This window comes from Channa argus, chromosome 11, assembly GCF_033026475.1.
Source record: "Channa argus isolate prfri chromosome 11, Channa argus male v1.0, whole genome shotgun sequence".
In the NCBI taxonomy this organism is placed as follows: Eukaryota; Metazoa; Chordata; class Actinopteri; order Anabantiformes; family Channidae; genus Channa; species Channa argus.
In genome coordinates this window covers 9212333-9232550 of record NC_090207.1, presented here as the reverse complement: position 1 = coordinate 9232550, position 20218 = coordinate 9212333, and the positions used below count along the sequence as shown (strand labels likewise).

The following is a 20218-nucleotide window of genomic DNA, read 5'->3' as shown; positions in this document are numbered from 1 at the left end:
TAAGTAAAATGCTGCGTCAACGTCTCAGGATATTGTGTTAGGTAAGGTAGTATTAAGCTGTTCTATCACTAAAGTTATACTGCAAGCAATAAATATTTGCAATTGAGAAGCTGTTGCATATACATTTTCAGCAATTTTGCTAATAAAAAATACTTAAACGATTTAAATAATAAATCAAAATGTTTGCTGTTAATTAATTAGTATTCTGATTGAATATTTGGCTTAGGTTCCAGAACACAGTGGTGCAAAGTAAATAAACACGTCATCAAATACCATAACAAAGCACATTTTCGATGTAATTTTACTTTACTTGAGCATGTCCATTTCATGCTGTTTTACACTTCTACCACATTCCAATAAGAATTAAGGGACTTACTTTTTACTAACGTTAGTTCCTTTGCAGTATTTGAATAATTATAGTACAAAATGTATAGTTGTCTACAAGATTATTTCAGATAAGAATTTAATGCACGTTATCAGCCTTAAACAAACTGCATTGCTTAATATAGAAATTTTACGTTTTACGCTTTTACATTTTATTTTAGGATTACGAAATGTTTTAAGGAGCAAATTAATACTCACTGAACCCCAAAAATATGTGCTTCCCAAGTAATGTAAACGCAGGGTTTTCTATTTGTTTTTTGTTTTTTTAATTCTACCAAAGTGTACGTCTGTGTCATATGACAAACGTTTACATCGCTTTTAAACCATTAAAGGGTTTAGCTCTAGTCAATTTGAATGAGTCCGTATTTTGCTGTTATTTTTCTGTGTGATTTGAAGGCAACACGCCTACACAACGTTCCTAAAATAGTCGAAGGACATTGGTTAGTGCGGGCGTCAATCAAACGCTCGTTCGCTGTTTTCCAGTAATCCCAGCCTTCTGTGGATCCATTAGGAATGGTGTAACCATACGGGTTACGGCTGTAGAAATCGACCTGTCACAAATATTATCACACTGTTTACGAAGCCGAGTTAGGGAGACACATCGCCTAAACAGCACTGAACTGGATTTTTTGCTACATCAGAGGTAATTTCGGTGTTATTTGTGAACTCATACTAAGCGTTTTATAAGATACCTTTGCTGTAACGTTAAGCTAACTAGCAGGGTTTTTTCCATCTAACATCAGTGGCCTGGCTACGCGTGTGCCGTGGGTTGCTGGCTGCTAAATTGATTAAAAATGAAAAATGTCAACCAAGTTAGATGCACACTGTCTCCCTTGAGGAGAGACATTGTAAAAACTAGACATGTATGTATTTATTATGACCATCTGCTCTTGTTTAAAATGGTACTTGCCGTAACTGTATCCTATCATGACGCCTAGTTGCTAATGCTAATGATGAAAACCGTAGTGCGATGATGCATTTTGAGACGTCTGCTGTACTTGCCCCTTTTTCTGGAATAGCAAACTCAGAAAAAAACAAAACATATAAATATATATAAGATACACAGCGACTTTTTCATTGTGTTTATTTAGAAGCTGTGTTCTACATTGAAAAAAAACTTAATGTGCAATTGATCACAAAGTTGGATGCGCTACTTAATAATGCGTATTTCATCATAAATGTTTACAAAAAATAGTAAAGATGGTTCGCTAAGATTTTAATATCATTTCTTAGGGGTTAAGTTTTTTTCTAAGGTTTTTTTTTTCTCTTTGTCAACTTATGGTATGTTCTCTCCAAAAAGTTTTTTCACAAAAACATTTTGAAACTGTAACCAAAACAAAATTGTATTGGGCAAAGGGGCCCTGTTAATATGTTGTTACGATACACACACATTTGCATAAATGTCTAACAGATCAGTGCCTTGATACTTCTTCCCTCTTGGTCTTCTTGCTCCTCTTTTTTTATAAGATTTATCCTGTTAGGATGAATCTCATAGGATAAATCATTGTCAGTGAAAGGCAATTTTTAATTTTGTTCTACTGTCATTCTAGTATGACTCAGAAAGAGAAACAATGAACATTAGTCATCATATCAACCTGGATAAAGTTATCCATGTTGTACTTATCAGGAGAATGGCCGCCCTGTTGTTGTTTTCTTTGTTACCTTTAAATGGCCTTTGGTTATGCTAGAAATGATAGTTTGGATATTTGTCTTACATGGTGAGGTTGGATTGGTTTCCCTTGTGACCTTCATTGTGTGTGTTTGTGTTTTATTGTCTGAAGCCAGTACTTTAGAAGCAATAATTAAAGCAAATTGTATATTTTCAAACTGTCTTTTTTTTAATGTCCTGTTGCTTTAGATTTACATTCAGAAAGGATTACAGGGAAAATAAAAAAAGGAAGGAAGGAAGGAAACAGTCTTTGATTGTGGTCCAGAAGCTACACACACACACACACACACACACACACACACACACACACACACACACACACACACACACACACACACACACACACACACACACACACACACAGGACTGAATGTCCCTTTTCCAGTGAGGTCAGTGCACCGGCATTTCACACAAACACTCTCTGTTTTTCACTTTTTTTCAGCAAGCATCCGGTCTTCCTCTCTTAACATACAAAGGTCACACGTAATTAGCAGTAACAGTAGCTTGCATTTCAAAGTGTCCTTACACTTCTAGTACACTGGAGCCATTTTGTGCTTCTTTCTTTGCTCCTGTGGTCACCGTATGATAGTGTAATGATAGTGTTGCTAAGTGCAGACCGAGAACACACAAGTTTTCCTTAGATTTGGCTTTGGCAACCATCCTACTCACTTATAGAAAAGACAATAGTATCTCAAGTTTGGATATTTGTTTAAAAATGTGGTTGTAATAGTAAGTTAATATTCATATGGATTAAAATAGAAATGCGTGGATCATGTGTACTACTGCATGGGGCAAGGTATACATGGAAACCACTACTACTTTCAAATAAAAGGTTTAATCTCTATATATTGTCTTTATAGATATAGTGTTTTCCATGAGCAGTTCTCTCCAGTGGTAAATTTGGGTTTGGCCCAAATTCTTTTTTATTTTTAACATGGATTTGGTTCTAGTAGAGATACAATTAAATTTTATATTCCAGGCTGTCTTTTGAAGCAGGTTCTATATCAAAAGGAAGATTTGCTATTATTTGTTTTTGTGACTATTGACAGATTATTCATTTAAGCTTTTTCTTTATCATTGGTACGTTTTCTTAAAAAGCACCACGGCTGAATGGTTACTTGGTTTAACAAAAAATAACCATGGGTTAATTTATAACTTATCATCAAAACCAAGACTACATTAGGTTGTTCAGTAAATTATGTGGAGAGAATTGGTCCCAGTCAATACATACAGTATGTGTTAAGTCAAAGCACTAGGCTAATAATTTGACATATGCCATTTTTTTTGTTTTTTTTTTTTGTCCTTTTGGCTTATTCAGTTCTTCAGTTATTATCAGTTATTCAGAGTTCAGGGTCACCACAGCAGATCATTGTTCGCATGTTGATTTGGCACAGTTTTTACGCCGGATGCCCTTTCTGACGCAACCCTCCCCAATATCTACCAGGCTTGGACCGGCACTGCACAGCTGGGGAGGGGAATGGGCTGTTAGGGGTTCAGTGTCTTGCCCAAAGAGACTTCAACATATAACCGGGACTGGGGATCAAACCACTGACATATGCCAGTAATCCTGCTTATTTCTGACTTGTATAATAACTGAAAAAGACAGAAAAGTGCCAAACTCTAGTGTGAAGAGAGGACACAAACTCTGTATCATCATGCAGTTTTTTTTCTTCCTTTTTTTTAATCTTTGTCTTTAAATAGGACTGCTGCAAACATACGGATGAGGTTTGGTTGTCTTGGTTTTTAAGTAGCAACAATATCCTTGTGGTCTTCGCAGTTTGTGGTCAAATTTATTACTGTTGCTAGGACAAAAGCCAGAGCCCAGCAAAGGGGTATTGATTTGTGTGTGGCGTGCATTTGCAGCTATCAGGTTCTTGGTGAGATTTCCCAGAATCTGCAGCTGTGTTTTCTGCTTCCCATCAGTGCAATTGTATTTATTCTTGTTTGTTTGTTCTTGTGGTCAGGCCTTGTTGCTTATAGGTTGTTTGGAGATTCTAAAACATTTCAGGGAGGAAATAAAGGTGGAGAAAAAAATCCTATTTAGCAATCTTCTTTTCTACAGTTGGAACGCACTGGGCCTGCCGTACGCCCAGAAACCACTTTTGTGCCAGTAAGAATGTGTGAAAATCTCTAACTCCATGCAGCTGTATTTATGTTGACCCATGGATGTGACTTTCATCTGGTGGGTGATGTTATTTTAAGCTTGTAAAAAAACTCGAGGTACATTTGAGGTTTGGCTTTTCTTTCTCCCATTGCTGCCAAATCACAGAGGAAGATGTACAAAAATGTTGCAGTGTTTATAATTTATGTCTTACCTGTGTCTAATTTATGTCACCAATGCATTATTATTTGAACTGGCCTAAAAAGATTTTTATTATTTCCCATAGACTTTGCATTTAATCCCTGCCTTAGCATTCTGCCTTTAACCAGATTCTAGATATAAATGAAGCTGCTGGTTTGAAATTACACCTGGAACAGACAGTGAAATGTTGTGTGTTCCCACATCTATACTTCTTTAACATAGAATGAGCTTTCTGTTTTGTTTAATCATATGTATTTGTAGCCTCATGTACAGTGACATTATAGCGTGCATTTTTGTGGCAAGTGGAAGCTTGTTTTTCCCACTGTTACTCTGTTATTGCATTTTAGCTACTATTACTTTCAAGATGAATAGATAGCTGCAAGCAAATATTCAAATCTATCAATGTTATTTTTAATTGTTTTTTTTTTTAAGTTAACTGAAGAGCTATAAAACAAGATGCAGGAAATAAATCTGATAAATAAGTTTTACATAATAGCTATTGTGTACACATTTTGGTTAGGGTTGGATGTTTATTCAGTTATTCATAATGGTGTTTTCTTGTGTGTTTGTGCATGTCTGTGGATTTTACATTTTCTTGTAGTACTGAGGTTGGCAAAACTCAAAAGCCTGTTCCAGCCTGTCAGAAGGGAAACCAGATAAACAGCACCATCTCAGTGACAGTTAAACACACACAAAAAAAGAATTACAAGCTCATCAAGGCCAAAGCTCATGTTAAAGCAATTTCAACCTCTCTCTTTTGTGTTATGATGAGGCCCGGTGGGTTTGTCTTTCTGTTTTTACACAGACTAATAATTTTGTAGGTTACACAACCTAGATGAACTCTATTTCTCACAGTGTCTCAGTTATCAATTTCCCACCTGAACTCCACCGTGGACCTATAATCACTTCCCCAATTGCAGTGAACATTATTAGTGATGTAACCTTTAATCACATTTTTTTCCCTATGTGTTATTTTTTTACTAAATCAGTGCATATGAATGGTGTTTTCTTAAACATGTTTCTTTTTTTCTGATCATGTGGTAGGTACCTAAGTACATTTACTCAAGTACTGTTGGCAAGCACAGTTTTATATACAAAGTGATTCACAGAGCCTATATGCATGAGTTCTTCTGTGAGACAGCATCACAAGGTGTATTGCATAAGGATGTCCTCCACCAGTTGTACCAGATTTGACCTTTTTATCTTTGAGAGTTTTTTTTTTTTTCAAACAATGCTAAACTTGCACATTTGTTATCAACAGCATTAAATTCAATACTGCTTAAAATACATTGTTAGTAGTGTACTTGCATCTAAAAATTTGAATTATGCCTCCACTTGTAGTGGAATAATAATACAGTGTTTAGTTTGTGTACTTCCACCAGATCTGCAGAAATGCCCACCTCATGTTTTTACTAAGATTGATATTGAGCACAAGTAAAGGTTCAGTTAACAGTGTAGGCTCTGAATTGTTTCTTGCTAGTGAGCAAGTTGTGGCAGTGGAAGGAGATGTGTTGACAGGGTAACTTAATGCACCATGACCTCCCAGTCAGTTATGCTGTTGGAAAATATTACCCTGAAAAAAAATCCTTGTGTGAAGTTGTACTTGTATCTTCAGCTGTACTTTCATTGGTTCCAACTACTGGTCTGCCAGACATGTAGTACCAATTAAAGAATGTGGCAGGTTACAGTTTGCTTAGGCGATCAGGTCAAGGATACTGCTTCATTTCAGTGGCACCTTTTCTCTTGTACTGAGGTTTTGAAGAAGTGTAGTTTTACTTTCATGTGTACCTATAATATGAAATCTGAAGAATCTGAAGTGAAAATCAACCAGGTAATGCTAACACTTAGTTTTGTGTAGATGGGTGTTGAATCTTTAAAGGCAAAAATGAAACGTAGACATTTCAAACAGGAATAAGAACAAAACTGATACTGAAAGTTACTGTGCTGATGAGTGCTTCGTCATAGTAAGAAAATGTAGTTCTGTAGTAACATTGTAGGAACAAACACACATTACATATAGCATAATTTATGGGTTTATTGTGATTAAAAAACTACAAAGAAAACAAGTGTGAGCCTTCCTCTGACTTGTGTGATTCCTCATCCAGCCTGAGCAGCTGAAAGCGATAAGTTATTAAACTGGGTATTTCCTAGCAGTGTTACTTCTGGCATCAATTCATACAAAACACACTTGAAAACTGAGGGAAGCTCCTCCTTAAAGCCTTAAAGCAACATGAGCAAACTCGCTGACATATCTGAGCATGAGATTTTTCCATGCATGAAGACATCAGTTTCAGTGTGTTCCGCCTATTCAAAGCGCCACAGTATAAAACTAACGGCCTTGTGTATTGACAGGTTTCCCAGGTGCAGTGTGTTAATCATCCTTTTTTTTTTTTTTTTTCAGTTTCCTCATCGCTTAGGTGTTATCTCTCATTTTTTTGTTATGTCTGTTGTGTGTGTTTTAGCTGATTTGTCATACATTTCCTATTTTTCTTCTCTCTCCTGGTGTTGTTTTTTCCTCACTGTGTGCCCTCTGTCTATGTCTTGTCTCTCAGGATGGATAACTTGTTGTTACTGTAGTGGAGAGGCCCACCACCTTACTATCAGCAGACAGTGGCACGGCTAGTTCACCACCATGCCTTGCATAAGTGTCAGTCCCAGCTTAAAGCCTCCCTCTAAACCTTTGTGGTTCATCTGTGTTCTCCTGGGCCTCTTGACTGTAAACAGTCATGCAAATGTTGGTAAGAACCAAACTACAATAAAGGAAGATGATACCCTTTAATATTATGGTAAACCAGTCATCTTATTGGTTTGCTGACTTAAACTTGCTTTGAGTGTATATATTTTAAATGACTTTATCCTGTCCCAATCTTTTCCCCACCTAGTTCTTACTGTACCCCAGGAGCTGAGCCTGTCACCCAACATGTATACACAGCAGGTCCTCATATCCTGGCTGGGAGGATCAGCCACAACCTTTGACCTCTTGATTCTAAGAACGGAATTAAACGAAACAGTCTTCTATGTAAGTACATTTCTTGTTTGTTTGTTAACGTATTTGTTGACCAAGTTGAATACATTCTCACGTGAAAGGAGCTAAATCCGTAGGGAGAGACTGATTTAAAAAAAATTGATATTGTACTATGTAGGACATTTTACAGTTAAAAAAATAAACATGTCAGTCCTATCTGGCAAACACCGTTTAAAGACATATGCTTGCAATTTCTATACTTCAGTTTCTTGTGATTTGTTTTGCTCACATATATGCTGATACATTGCACCCACAATAAGATTATATCAACCTGCTTGATTTTATCTGTTGGGATCTAAAAAGAACTTGCGCTCTATATATATATATATATATATATATATATATATATATATATATATATATATAGAGAGAGAGAGAGAGAGAGAGAGAGAGAGAGAGAGAGTATATGTGTATATATATGTTGAGTGTGTATATGTATATTTATGTGTGTGTATATATTTATGTATACTTATATAGAAACAGTTTTTTCTTTTCTTACTCCATCACTGTGTCTTATCTGTAGGAGACGGTGTCTGTGACAGAGAATCCGGTAAGTGGTCGGCACCAGTGGACCTGGACCTCAGTTGAACCCCTGGAGTGTACCTCACTGTCGTTTCAAATCCGATCAAGAGATGGACAGAAAACAAGTGAATGGAGCAACACTCAGATACTTCAAGGTCAGATTGAAAGTAAATAATATCTAGATGTATATTGTGGACATCAATAATTAGTGAAGCATAAATACTGCTTTTCCAGACACGTCAATTTTAGGTTAACATAATACACTTATTAATTCTGCAGCTAGTTCTAACACGGTTTGTTTTTCTTTTTGAACTTATTTTAGGAAACGACCTGCCCAGCAATAGGAATTTCAATATGTACCCTCAAGACAGAATTGTACAAGTGGGGTCCAGCACTACCTTCTGTTGCATTGTGGGAGAAAGGAAGCTCTATGGTAGCATGTACTACAACAAAACACTCTTGAATTCAAAACGACTGAGTAGGCGAAGTTATGCCGTCACAGTAGTTCATCAGGAACCATCTGGCAGTTCGGGAATCAACGTCGTCTGTTATGGGAACTCAAACTCAGACCTTACCGGAACAGTGGTGTTTGTTGGATGTAAGATGAATATGGAAATAGCTCATAACAATTATATTCAAGACAAGTGAATGTGGATGGAGTGGCAGAATAGTTTGGTCATTCAGACTGACAAATGATAGACTTCATTAGGGGAGTTCACTGTAAGATGCTACTTGCTCTTAAGTGAAATATCTTCTCAGGGCTCAAAATTACCGGTGTCCCAGGGAAAGTAAAAATAGCACCTTGGACAAAATGAGCCCTGCATCTTCTGCCTTTGTTGTTTGTTGATGCACATGAAAGATCTCTAGATTGATTCCAGATATATTCATATATATGACTGAATCATTTTATTATGTATGCATTTGATGAAGCAAGTTTCTAAATGCTGTCCCTGTCTCCAGATCCACCACGGCCCAGTGATTTTGAATGTGAGACTCATGACTTAATCTCAGCTGTGTGCCAGTGGAGCGCAGGACGAGACACATTCTTGTATGGCAAACGAAAAACGCACTACTTGCTGAACAACAGGTATCACATTATCACAGCCATTTTTTATCATTTTTGCACGTAGATAAATTTACACAATACCTGAAACCTAATACTAGGTTGAAAGTATCGCAATCAGCAGATCAATAGTAAATATATAATACATGCCAATAATCACATCTGTTACCACAAAACGCTGTCGGTCTACTCTTGTGCCAGCTGCATCAGAGTAAGCTGCAAGCAGACTCGCAAATTCAGGCTGACACATTCCACATCAAAGCAACTTAGTCATCCATTGGTATCTATTGTCTCAGATGCTGCATTGGAAAAACAAGAGCACTGCATATTCAAAAATACCACAGTAGAGAACCATAATGGTAATGTCAATAATAAAATGCATTCTTTTTGCCGAATTCCAAACATTTCAGAGACGTGCCAGTATCAGGTAGTGTCGCTTTGGTTTTGAGATAAAATCTCTGCAAAATTGATGACTGTTCCCCTGCCTTTCTTTAAAGCCAATTTTCAAACCGCCAACCCCAATAAACTACTAAGAGAGACGATGACAAGAAAAATAAAGCAATTAGTCTAAGTAACCACTAGCTGCATTCTTGCATTATACATTGATAGTGATATGGCTGTCTGCCAGACCTTTTACAGGATTTATCTGATGGAAAAAACAAGTTACATTATGACTGTGTTTGGGTCTATATCTACATCAGTAGTTTAGATTGGATATCTAAAGCAAATACATCTTAAACCCATTTAGTTTTTTTGAGTTTCACACTTTCAGATTCTGCTTCTTATATTTTATATTTTTTAATATATATTTTTATTTTATTTTATTTTTTCAGGAACTGTACTGATGACGGTTTACTGCAAAATCAAAAACAGTGTACAGTGGGCGAGTGGAATAATAACTGGACATTGGTGGCTGTGAATAATCTTGGCCAGTACAGCCTCACTTACTCAGCTGAAATCAGTCACAGAGGTAGGATTAGCTCTTACCTAATTATTAGAGTTTATTATTGGACTAAAACACTACGAATAGGAGTTCATAGCAATGTCGTTTCTGAACCATTTCGAAGTAGTAGTACAGTAAACATTAAACATAACCACAACATACGTTATACATTAAACATTTGGTTTTTTTGTCCTCTTTCTTTTTAGTGCGTCCAGTTGCACCTGCTAAGTTGAGCTATGTTGTCCATGCCTGGAATGCCACTGTGTTGTGGCATTGGAAGTATGAAAGCTATTCCACCCTGGCTCTTGTCTGCGAGGTTGAGCTTACTTCAGAAGGATCCAAAACAAATGTGAGGTTTTTGTGTCCATTTTCGTGTCTGTGTTGCAAGAAAAGACCTTTTGGTTGTTTTTTGTCTATATAAATGTACAGAACCATTGTCTGTTTATGTCATCTTAATTGGTTTTTCAATATATATTAATGCTATTATGGAATATCATTGATGCTATTAATGACTTTTTGCAAGCTCTCCACTTTTGTGACCACTAATGTACCAAGCATTAACTAAGACTGATGTATATATTTGTCCAGTATACTATCTCTGGTGTGGGTGTGCGGTCGGTGGATCTAGTGGACCTTAATCCTAATGAAGAGTATGTTGTTCAAGTCCGCTGTGGGGCCCAGCAGAATTTCTGGAAGTGGGGAAACTGGAGCAAGCCACTTCTCTTCAAAACCAACACTTATGGTAAAGAGTTTAATTTTACTAACTAATTAAGCTGGGTTTTCAGGAGCGGTTGTAGCTCGGTTAGTAAAGGCAATTGTCCACGAACCAGAGGGTCAGTGGTTATATCCTCGGCCGTGGCTATACGTCGAAGTGTCTTTGGGCAAGACACTGAACCCCTAACAGCCCATTCCCCTCCCCAGCTGTGCAGTGCCAGTTCAAGCCTGGTAGAAATCGGGGAGGGTTGCTTCAGGAAGGGCATCCGGCGTAAAATCTGTGCCAAATCAACACGTGGACAATAATCCCCTGTGGCGACCCTGAACTCATGGGATGAGCTGAAAGGACAAAAAAAATTTTTAAAAATAAAAGTCATTTTTTTATTACTTATTATCTTTTATTACCGATGATAAGTTGTTGACAAAAAGTTGCCATCAGTTCATTTTGGTAGATTTAATTGTTTCTACAGTAAATGCTAATCAGTAAATTATGTTGCGAGAATGCCCTGTGCAGATCAAGTTTAATAACTTGTACCAAGTCATTCATGTAGACTATGCATACTGACATGGTCTTAAATAATCTTGAATAATTCTATTATAATGCTCTAAATAATGCTCTGACATGCAACTAAAATGTTCTATATTCTTACTTTAAAAACTCATTGTGTTACTCTTAAATCCCCTCTGTTGCCAATGTGTCTATTGCAGTCCAAATACATGTTAGATGTTAGATATTTCTATACATAAAAAAGAGATCCTTTGTCACAAAAGAAAATCAGCTGCAAATTTTAGGCTGGCCACTTGTTAACAGATGGATCTTTTTATTGGTAACTTAATAAATTAACCTAGTGTTAATATCATCACTAAACATTCAAGTTTAAGACTTTAATGCGTATTGGTAATTTTCATGCTGCTAGGTGTGTATTCAAAAATATAAATATCATGTAATTTTAAAACTGCAACTGTCGTGCAATTCAACATCTCAGATTTGATCATTTTGATGTTTTATCCTGTATTAGTTCCAGATGCTCCTGATGTGTGGATGTGGATGAACAAAGACAACAGTGGGCAGATCGTTTGGAAGGTGATATTTATTTACTATTTCATCTCCATTAGAAAATAGATTGTAGGTTTATAATCAACAATTTGCTACTTTGGGGGGGACATCTAAAATTCTCAATAGGTAGAGATTTCAAAATCTTTCTCTCTCTCTCTCTCTCTCTCTCTCAGCCTTTGTCAAAAAGGCAGAGCCATGGTCAGATCACAGGTTATGAAGTTAGACTCTGGATATCTGAAAAAGTACAGCATAAAGAAATGGTTTCGGCAAAAACTTTTGCACTACCATTCAACATCACAAACCCGGCTACCTTCCCCAGTGACAATAAGGTCACGGTCACGGTTTCTGCAATGAATGCTGATGGGTCATCACAACCTACAGAAGTAGTTATACCTCTACGTTTGAAAGGTATGTGAATATGGAGGAAGGGTGGGCTTGGGCTCTTTCAGTGTTTAAGAAGCAAGCAAGAAGGCAAAATGTGAATAATTTCCTTATTCTGAAAGCCATAAATGTAACTTCATGTGACTTCATGTTGAAGTCTGGTTCCACACACATTAAACATGTCTACAGCAGAAGTAAGCTAGTTTGAATGGGGAATATGAATTGTTTTGTTGTTGTTGTTGTTGTTGTTGTTGTTGTTGTTGTTGTTGTTTTACATTACGTCTCATGTATCACTTCTTTTTCAGATGCAGAACCCCTTACTGTGTCCAGAGCAGTTTATTCCAAACAAGGTTTTGGTCTCTTCTGGCAGAGTGATCCCAACGCCACCAGTGGGTATGTGGTAGATTGGCATGATGCCTCCTGCATGCATGACTGCCCTGTGGAGTGGACCAAGGTGGCTGCTGAAAACAGCAATACCTTCATTGAGTCAGGTATTGAATTATTTAAAAGAAATCAACCAAGTCTATAAAAATAGGCAATAGGTTTTCAGCATTTCTAGTTTATTTCTAAATTAGATAGAGGCTCGCTGTCTCACTGTCTTTGTCACCTGCCATATTTTTAGTGCTGGGTATTGCCAATGAGTTCACGATACAGAACTCACGATATGATCCATATCACAATATGATACATATCGAGTATTGCAGTACACTAAGTCTGTAACAGGATGCACTCTCTGTGTAAGGATACAGTAGTCATACTATGTTAATAACAAAATTAATGTCATGTTTTAAAATTGTTTATTGTGTAGTCAACTGTAACACTACATAAAGTTGATAAAACTGTTGTGATTTCTGATATACAAACTATTTTTGGCAAATTGAATGGTTCTCAAAACGTAAACTTTTAAAATCAGTTACTTTTTAACAGAGTGCAATGTTTGATTTATCACAGTAAAATTGCTCTTTGAACTTTTCCAATGAAGTTTTGTGAGTGCAACTTTTGTGAGTGCTACTGATACGCCTTTGACTGACATTGAATAAATGAACAGCATGTTTCTAGAACCTGAACTGTCCTTTAAATCAGCTGGTGTCTAACCTGTTTTCAAACCCTAGTGTAAAAACAGAAGTTGATTGGGTTTGTAAGCACTCCTCTAAGCTTTAGAAAACACTCTTTCTGCAGCTACACTTGTTCCTGGGATGCAGAGAACATTTTAGCTAAGATGGAGAGTAATGACAAAGCAGATTCTTTGTCTTTCCAGCAGCTGAGTGGATCTCCACTAAGAGTCAGCACGAATTTCTCTCTGTGCTTTCTGTGTTCATCCTCAGCCAAAGAATTCTTTGATGGAGGAGAGAGCTGATGCTTTGGTTGCCAAAAGGTCTCTCCAAACAGATCATCAAGGGCATGAGGGCGGGCAAAGTCCAAAGTTCTTATTTAGGAAATTTAACAACAGGCGGATCATAGTCAGAGACAGTGTGGGTCTTAAATTATAAAAACATGGATAACTGAAATGCCAGCAAAGGCTGTATCCTGGACTAGTGTGTTGCAGTAAAGTTTATGTCTATAACATGTAATAAAAAAAAAGATTACATAATATTTGTAGCAATATATGTATTTTACTTTTAATCATTTTATGCAGAATATATTTGTTCAGTATAAAAAGATTTAAAATAAAGCATATTTATTAATATGGCAAAAATCTATTTATGTAATACATCATTTTAATTTGCTATTAAGCCATGTGGGTAAATCTTTATATTTAAACAACATCCCATTTCAGTGGATGACACATGGCATCAAAATAAATAAAAAGATTAAAATAAAGCTCACCTGAGGAATCCAACATATCACACATACTATTCAGCATCATAGCAACATCGGACATCAATTTATGTTCTGGTAGCTTGAGTATTGTCTGCAGAACATGTGAAACGATTCCCCAGTTTGCAGAAATATGGTGGCGGGTTACGATGCTACAGGACTGAGTTGCACGTGAGATCCGGGCATTACATGTGACGGACACTCTGTTTGCAGATGCTATGGCCTCGGTGACTTTTAGGTTAACATAAGCATAGAGCTGGGGAATGGTGGTTTCTGTGATTAAGTGGCGCGTGGGTATAGTGTAGCGTGGGAGATTTAGTACGAAGCTGATCTATGTTCCCTGGGCATCAATACAGCAGCGTTATTAACAATGTATTGTCAAATCAATATTTTAAACCCAGCCCTACATACTTTGCTATGGACACTGTTTAGTAATTTTAAAAGGAAATTTGATTTTGAAATTATACTTATACATCACAACATCTCTTTCTTTGCCTTTAGCAAACTTCCAGCCTGGTGTGAGGTACAACATTTCACTTTATAGCTGCTCTTTAAACGCACCAGAGCTGCTCCAGCGCTGGCAGGGATACATGCAGGAGCTGGGTAAGCATAGCGCTGCATGTGGAAAAGTTTTCCTTAGAGAAGAAGTTGCAACTTCAGTGTGAATTCACTTTGCATTTTAATTGCTGACTGTTTTTATTCTCTCTGTCATACCTACCTCCCTTCCCTTCCGTTTCCTCCCTTTCAAAATTGCTTCCACAGTCCCTTCCACTTCTGTTGCTCTCTCAACCACTCAGCAGGGCTCTGACATTATCCTTACCTGGACAGAGATCCCACTGGATAGAAGAAGAGGTTTCCTCCTGGGCTACAATGTTTATATGAGTAATGGCTCCCAACTTACACTTCTAGGTAAATATTAGAAATAAATAAAAAAGGAATTAAATATAGAAAGGGCATAATTGATATTAATGAAGCCTTCATCAAATGTGTTGTAGAATGTGCATTTTGTATTTACTCACTTTATACTCTCCTTCTTTCTTTCTGGGCCTCTCTTCCTTTTTGTTTTTGCTCCATCCTTTGAACAGCTAATCTCTCAGATCTAGGAAACAGAAGCTATAAAGTGAAGGGTCTCTCAGAGGGGTCCTACAAATTCACAGTCAAGGCCTATACCTCAGCAGGCGAGGACACAGGCGCCACTGCTTCCATAACGCTGGAGCCATACAGTATGTGACTGTGCAGTATTGTTTTGTGCATAATTGCAACCTACAAAACAAAAATTGAATTTATTTTAAATTATAAAAATATTAATATTTGAAATGTCAGTTAATTTGGGTTACGTTTACACAGTGATTTATACTGTAAAATATTTACCCTAATGTGATGAAGTGTTAATATGTCTAATATTTCTAATGTCTCCTCCTGACAGCTGATTGGCTGATCCTGGAAATCTTGGCTTCTCTGGGAATTACAGCCTTATTCCTGGTCCTTGTCACCTTTATTTGCTATAAGAAAAGGAAATGGTGAGACTGCTATGCTCACCCTGTGTGTTATATTTTTGTGTTTATAAATAAGGCTTTTGATAAAGCGTTTGTAAAGCTAACTGACACATTAAAAAAAATTGCAATACATGCAATAGTTTATTCTCTACACAGCATCATAAAGGAGTCAAATCAAAAGGAGTCAAATCAATTGAATTATTTTGGTTAATACTTTTAATGCATGTTTTAGAGGTGTTTTGCTTTGTCAACAGGGTGAAAAAGGCTTTCTATCCAGACATACCTGAGCCCAAGCTCCCTGGTGATTGGTCTAGGACACAGGTGCAGTAACAGCTTAATCCAGTGTGACCCTAAAGTCATTGTTTTCTGATTTTTTTTTTTTTTTTTTTTTTCGAGAGAAAATCCCTGCTAAGAAGACTGTTTTCTCCAATTTAAACAGGGGCCGTTGGATGTGAAACCATCTCCCCACAGTGTGGTCCATATTATAGAAAAGCCTGAGTGGGATTCTAGTAAAGAGGTGCTAGTTGTCATTCCTGAAGAAGATGAGGATGAAGATGGGCATGTTATGGGAGATGAGCCAGTTGACACAGATGAGCCAACATCATTACGCTACTACAACCAAGTGGTAGATGAGAGGCCCATAAGACCACGTTTTCCTGACTCCTCTGCTTCTTCGACATCTTCTTTGGATTCAGCACGCACCGATGTGACATACACAGGGATTCAGACTTCAGGTTCTTTGGTTTTCCGGCTGGATCCACAAGGATCCTCTGAGAGCCACGAACACCAGGCAGACCTGTCTGTCACCTGTGGAGATGTTGGAGGGGGTTACCGGCCTCAGATGCAACCTAGAGCAAGTAATGACGTGAGCCTAGCGTTAAGCAAGCCTTTCCTAGAGCCCCAAGCTTCCAGTGGTGGGGGTTACAAACCCCAATGCACCTGGCATTTGGATTCACCTGATGAAGCAGAGGAAAGTGGCGACCTTGCACCTTCTCTTGGATCCCCCACTTCTATTGCTTCCACTCAGTTCCTCCTCACTGATGGAGAGGAAAACACAGAAGAGAGGCGACCGCTGTCATCAGCAGCAGCAAACTGGTTCACCAACCTGCTGTCATCCACAAAGCCATGATATCATCTCTCTCACCAGAAGCAGCCAGGCCAGAGGGCCTTACATAAGTTTCATGCATTGAGCAAGCCTAGCCCAAACGATATATATAAATATCCCCTCTGTTGTAGCACTACATTTGTACAGTTGGTCTTTAACAGCAGGTAATAGTCATATTTAACAGGTGACTTGACTTCACTAAATTCCCATGTCTCTAGTTTGGGGAGTGTCAAAGTGTCTGAAAAGGATTAAAATATCCCTGTGAAACAATTTCCTCAGGTTACGTCATCTGGAAGAGGTTTAGATTCGGATGATAATATCTGGAGGAGTTCTGCAACAGGTCGACTGAGACTTCAACCCTGCACAAAGAGCAACAAGATGAGGTTTTTAGTAGAAACGGAGAAAGACTAGAATAAAGGGAAGGCAAAGGGAAATTGATTACATCAATATATACTGATCTGCCACAATATTAATACCCCCTGATGGTGTTAATATAAAATATTATGAAGTAATAAATGCTGATTTATCATTATGGGTTAACCACTTATCATTACATAAAGTGGTAAAAGGCAGCTTCACTTTGCCCAGCAGTAATCTTTGTCCCCCCCCCCCCTTTTTTTTTTTTTTTTGGACATTTATTTGCCATACTTGCCATATAGTTTTTTGTTTAAAATACGTTTTCATATTAGTGGATAGTTTTTACTTTTGTACGAAATGTAGATAATGTGCTGGGTACTTTTACTTCAGTAAAATACTTCAACCCCTGTAAAACTTTTACTTCAGTAAAAGTATTGAGTTTGTGTACTTCTACCATCTCTGCTGCTCAAACTGGCTATGCTGACACTTGTTCTCCATGAAATTATTAAGACCAACAGTGTTAATATTGTGGCTGATTAGTGTATATGTACTCTCTGAAACTGACTCACAAAAAGCAAATGAAAAATGGGTGAAGTTCCCCTTTAGGAATCCAAACGTACAGAAAAGCGCTTAATTTGGTCTCTTCTGCAAATACTATGAATCAAAATCTCTATATTCATATGTCAAAACATTTCTATTCTGGGTTTTTTTTCACCATATATTTATTGCACCCCCTGGAAACCTGGTGGCTATTACAAAATGTTTCTGCCTTTTCTGTGACTCCCTAGTATGGGAATTTAGCAGTAGCATATTGTGCATCAATTGAATATATCTCGTTTTTAGCTTGCTTTCAAATGTTTTCAGTTTTTGTGATGCGAAAGTTATTATGCTACAGAAGAAAACTGAGTGCAAGGACACTTTTAGAATTGAATAAAAATAAAGGACATTTTAGAACTAGAGGAGAAGATAGACAGAAGCTAAGTTGTCAGAAAACCTCTTGTTAAAGTTTTTATTGTCGTCTGCTGGTTCACTTTTTGGGGAAATCTTGCCTGTTTTACATTACAGCTGGTGAGCTACTGACTGGGAGACAGTATTTAAAGATGGCAGTGACTTGGATTAGTACCAAGGTAGCTCCTATGCCTACATATATGTGATCTATTTTTCACAAAATTACTTTCTAAACAGTAAGATTTTAATTGAAAGATGCACTTGTGAATGAGGATAGGCATTAATTTACACAGAATAGGTGTGGTGCTTAACAGTCTGAAATTACGTGGGTGATGAGCCCAATTGATATACACCGATATATAAGCTAGAGCATGAATACAAACCGATGTAATTTAATGAACAAACAACACTATTATGTTACTTTGAGTTTTTTTATTGTTTTGTCTTCCGTAACCAGTATACATTTTTTAGGAAACATTTCAAAGTCAGGCCAGTGGCATTTATAATGTTTTTAATTATCAAGTTGATAATTGCTTGGATGAACTTGGATAGTTTAATTGCAGTGTTTGGTTTGGCCTTGTTAAACACAGTTCTTCCAGTCATTTGTACCGTGTATCACTTTAAACACACTGCCTTGCTCTTAAAGCATACTGATGTTACTCTCAGCCCTCTCTGTATATATCTGGATGTTACAATTTTTGTTCTGTGGTTGCTGTATCTTTAAGCCCAGAGAGGTGGCTGAAAGGCATTTTAATTAAATTTGCAGAACTGGAGAGCTTGTTGATTTTAGGGGGGTCTCAACTTACTTAAAGTCGTAATATTATACATTTAAAACATTTCCTAACATTTCCTTGTAAATGTTATGACTGGAAAAGGGACCACGTGGGAAACGTATACTGGAAAATTACAATATTTCCAGAAATGCATTCATTATGGCTTTGTTGACAAAAATGTGTGAGAGTGACCTTATAAAATTGGATCTATGTTTCTTGATAGCAGCTCAGTAACTACATAATGGGGTCAAACATGCCTAAGTATGCTTCAAATACATTAGCCCTCCATCATGTGTTCACAGTGGGTGTTAAGGATGCACCATTGCCTGGGATTCTATCATGCAAATATTATCCTTTGACACGTTTATCTGGTGGTAACCAGGAGGTTTATTTTATTGTATTTTTTAATCAGACCCTGGCCTGCCTCTGTGGCAGCCTGTGTAGTTTCTCAGTGCCTCCAGCCTACAAGCTTTAAGTAAAACTACTGTGACATGAACAATGATGACTCAGAATGACCTTATAATAGTCAGACAGTCTTCTTTAACTACTGAGAAATATGTATCTCTTTTTCCACTTTGTCTTGGATCACTTGTCAGAAGTTGAACTTTATTAATGGGAAAAATGCAGGCTCCAGTCAAATTGTGTAATGAAGGAGTCCACCAGTTTCCTTGTGTAAGATCAGTGATCATTTCAACAGGGGTAAAGTAGATAACTTTTTGAGTATTTAAACATGGCTGCAGACTTTTTTTTTCTTTGAAGACTGCTTTCTTAGACAAGCAGGGCTTTGGAGACTAACCTATAAACGCTGTGTGTTACATGTTTTCATGTTGAGTTGGATCAACAAAATGTCACGTTTTATCTTTTGCTATATCTTTGGTTTTATTCAACTGTACATAATTGCAATTTTCATTTCTTTCTTTCTAACAGTACAAAATTATGCTAAATCACAAAGTGTCATTTTACATGTAAACTATATTCCTTATACTGCACCATACAGATTTATTGTGTCTAACCAGCGTTCGTGATAGAATATAAGCATATTTTAGTGTTAACACCCGACATATAGTTATATATGATATGTAATGGCTTCACACTTTAAAATACATTTGTTGTGTTCTTAAACACATGGATATTTAAAGTGTGTCTGTATGAATCAAGATACGATCCTGTGTTGTTTTAATAGTCTCCTTTGCATTTCTGTCTATCACAGCATTGTTGCTTTGCCAGACATGTTGTAAGTAGGGCCACAATACTCACCATGCAGACTTCTATGCAGTAGCAACCTCTGATATGTATTTCTATGAATTCGTCTTTCATTGTCTGTCCACATTTGAACCTAGGTTTACTCTGTAGAACATTGTGGTTTTGTGGTTTATACACCAGGGCACACTTCATCTCTGGCCTTGACATTTTGCACAATTGATGCATGTTGTATAAACTGTTACTACAAAACAGTGGCTTGTAAATTCTATAAAACTCAGGCCTGTGTTACACTGTTGCTTTAAAACACTAACATGTGCATGACTGAATTATTGTGCCCCCCCCCCAAAAGGCTTTCATTTCAGAAAATGCTTTAAAGTTCATGTTATTTTGTAGAGTGTTTGATTATTGATTGACAGACGGTGAAGTGCTTCTGAGTTAATAAGTGAATACTAATAAAT

General features: G+C 37.1%; 1 protein-coding gene across 3 annotated transcripts; it reads left to right on the top strand.

The window, feature by feature from the left end:
* The first annotated feature begins 868 nt into the window (after positions 1 to 868).
* On the top strand, positions 869 to 20100 carry lifra (LIF receptor subunit alpha a). Of its 3 annotated transcripts, XM_067522446.1 has the most exons (18): positions 869 to 1027; positions 6908 to 7093; positions 7238 to 7374; positions 7904 to 8057; positions 8225 to 8500; positions 8863 to 8989; positions 9799 to 9935; positions 10115 to 10257; positions 10497 to 10650; positions 11642 to 11706; positions 11853 to 12087; positions 12366 to 12551; positions 14380 to 14481; positions 14641 to 14787; positions 14964 to 15101; positions 15305 to 15398; positions 15629 to 15695; positions 15814 to 20100. In XM_067522446.1, exons 2-18 carry the CDS (start codon positions 6988 to 6990, stop codon positions 16501 to 16503), a joined length of 2958 nt encoding a protein of 985 aa, XP_067378547.1. In that variant the 5' UTR covers positions 869 to 1027; positions 6908 to 6987; the 3' UTR covers positions 16504 to 20100. The 3 variants fall into 3 exon arrangements, with proteins under 3 accessions (XP_067378547.1, XP_067378548.1, XP_067378549.1); XM_067522447.1 differs by lacking the exon at positions 6908 to 7093 and having other exon boundaries at positions 879 to 1027; XM_067522448.1 differs by lacking the exon at positions 869 to 1027 and having other exon boundaries at positions 7011 to 7141.
* The last annotated feature ends 118 nt before the right edge of the window (positions 20101 to 20218 follow it).

Excerpts from the sequence above, each read along its gene's own strand:
- lifra (XM_067522446.1), top strand. The coding sequence starts at position 6,988 with ATGCCTTGCATAAGTGTCAGTCCCAGCTTAAAGCCTCCCTCTAAACCT. Across the intron at positions 10,651-11,641 it reads CTTCAAAACCAACACTTATG|TTCCAGATGCTCCTGATGTG; the intron begins GTAAAGAGTTTA and ends ATCCTGTATTAG. Across the intron at positions 15,102-15,304 it reads CATAACGCTGGAGCCATACA|CTGATTGGCTGATCCTGGAA; the intron begins GTATGTGACTGT and ends TCCTCCTGACAG.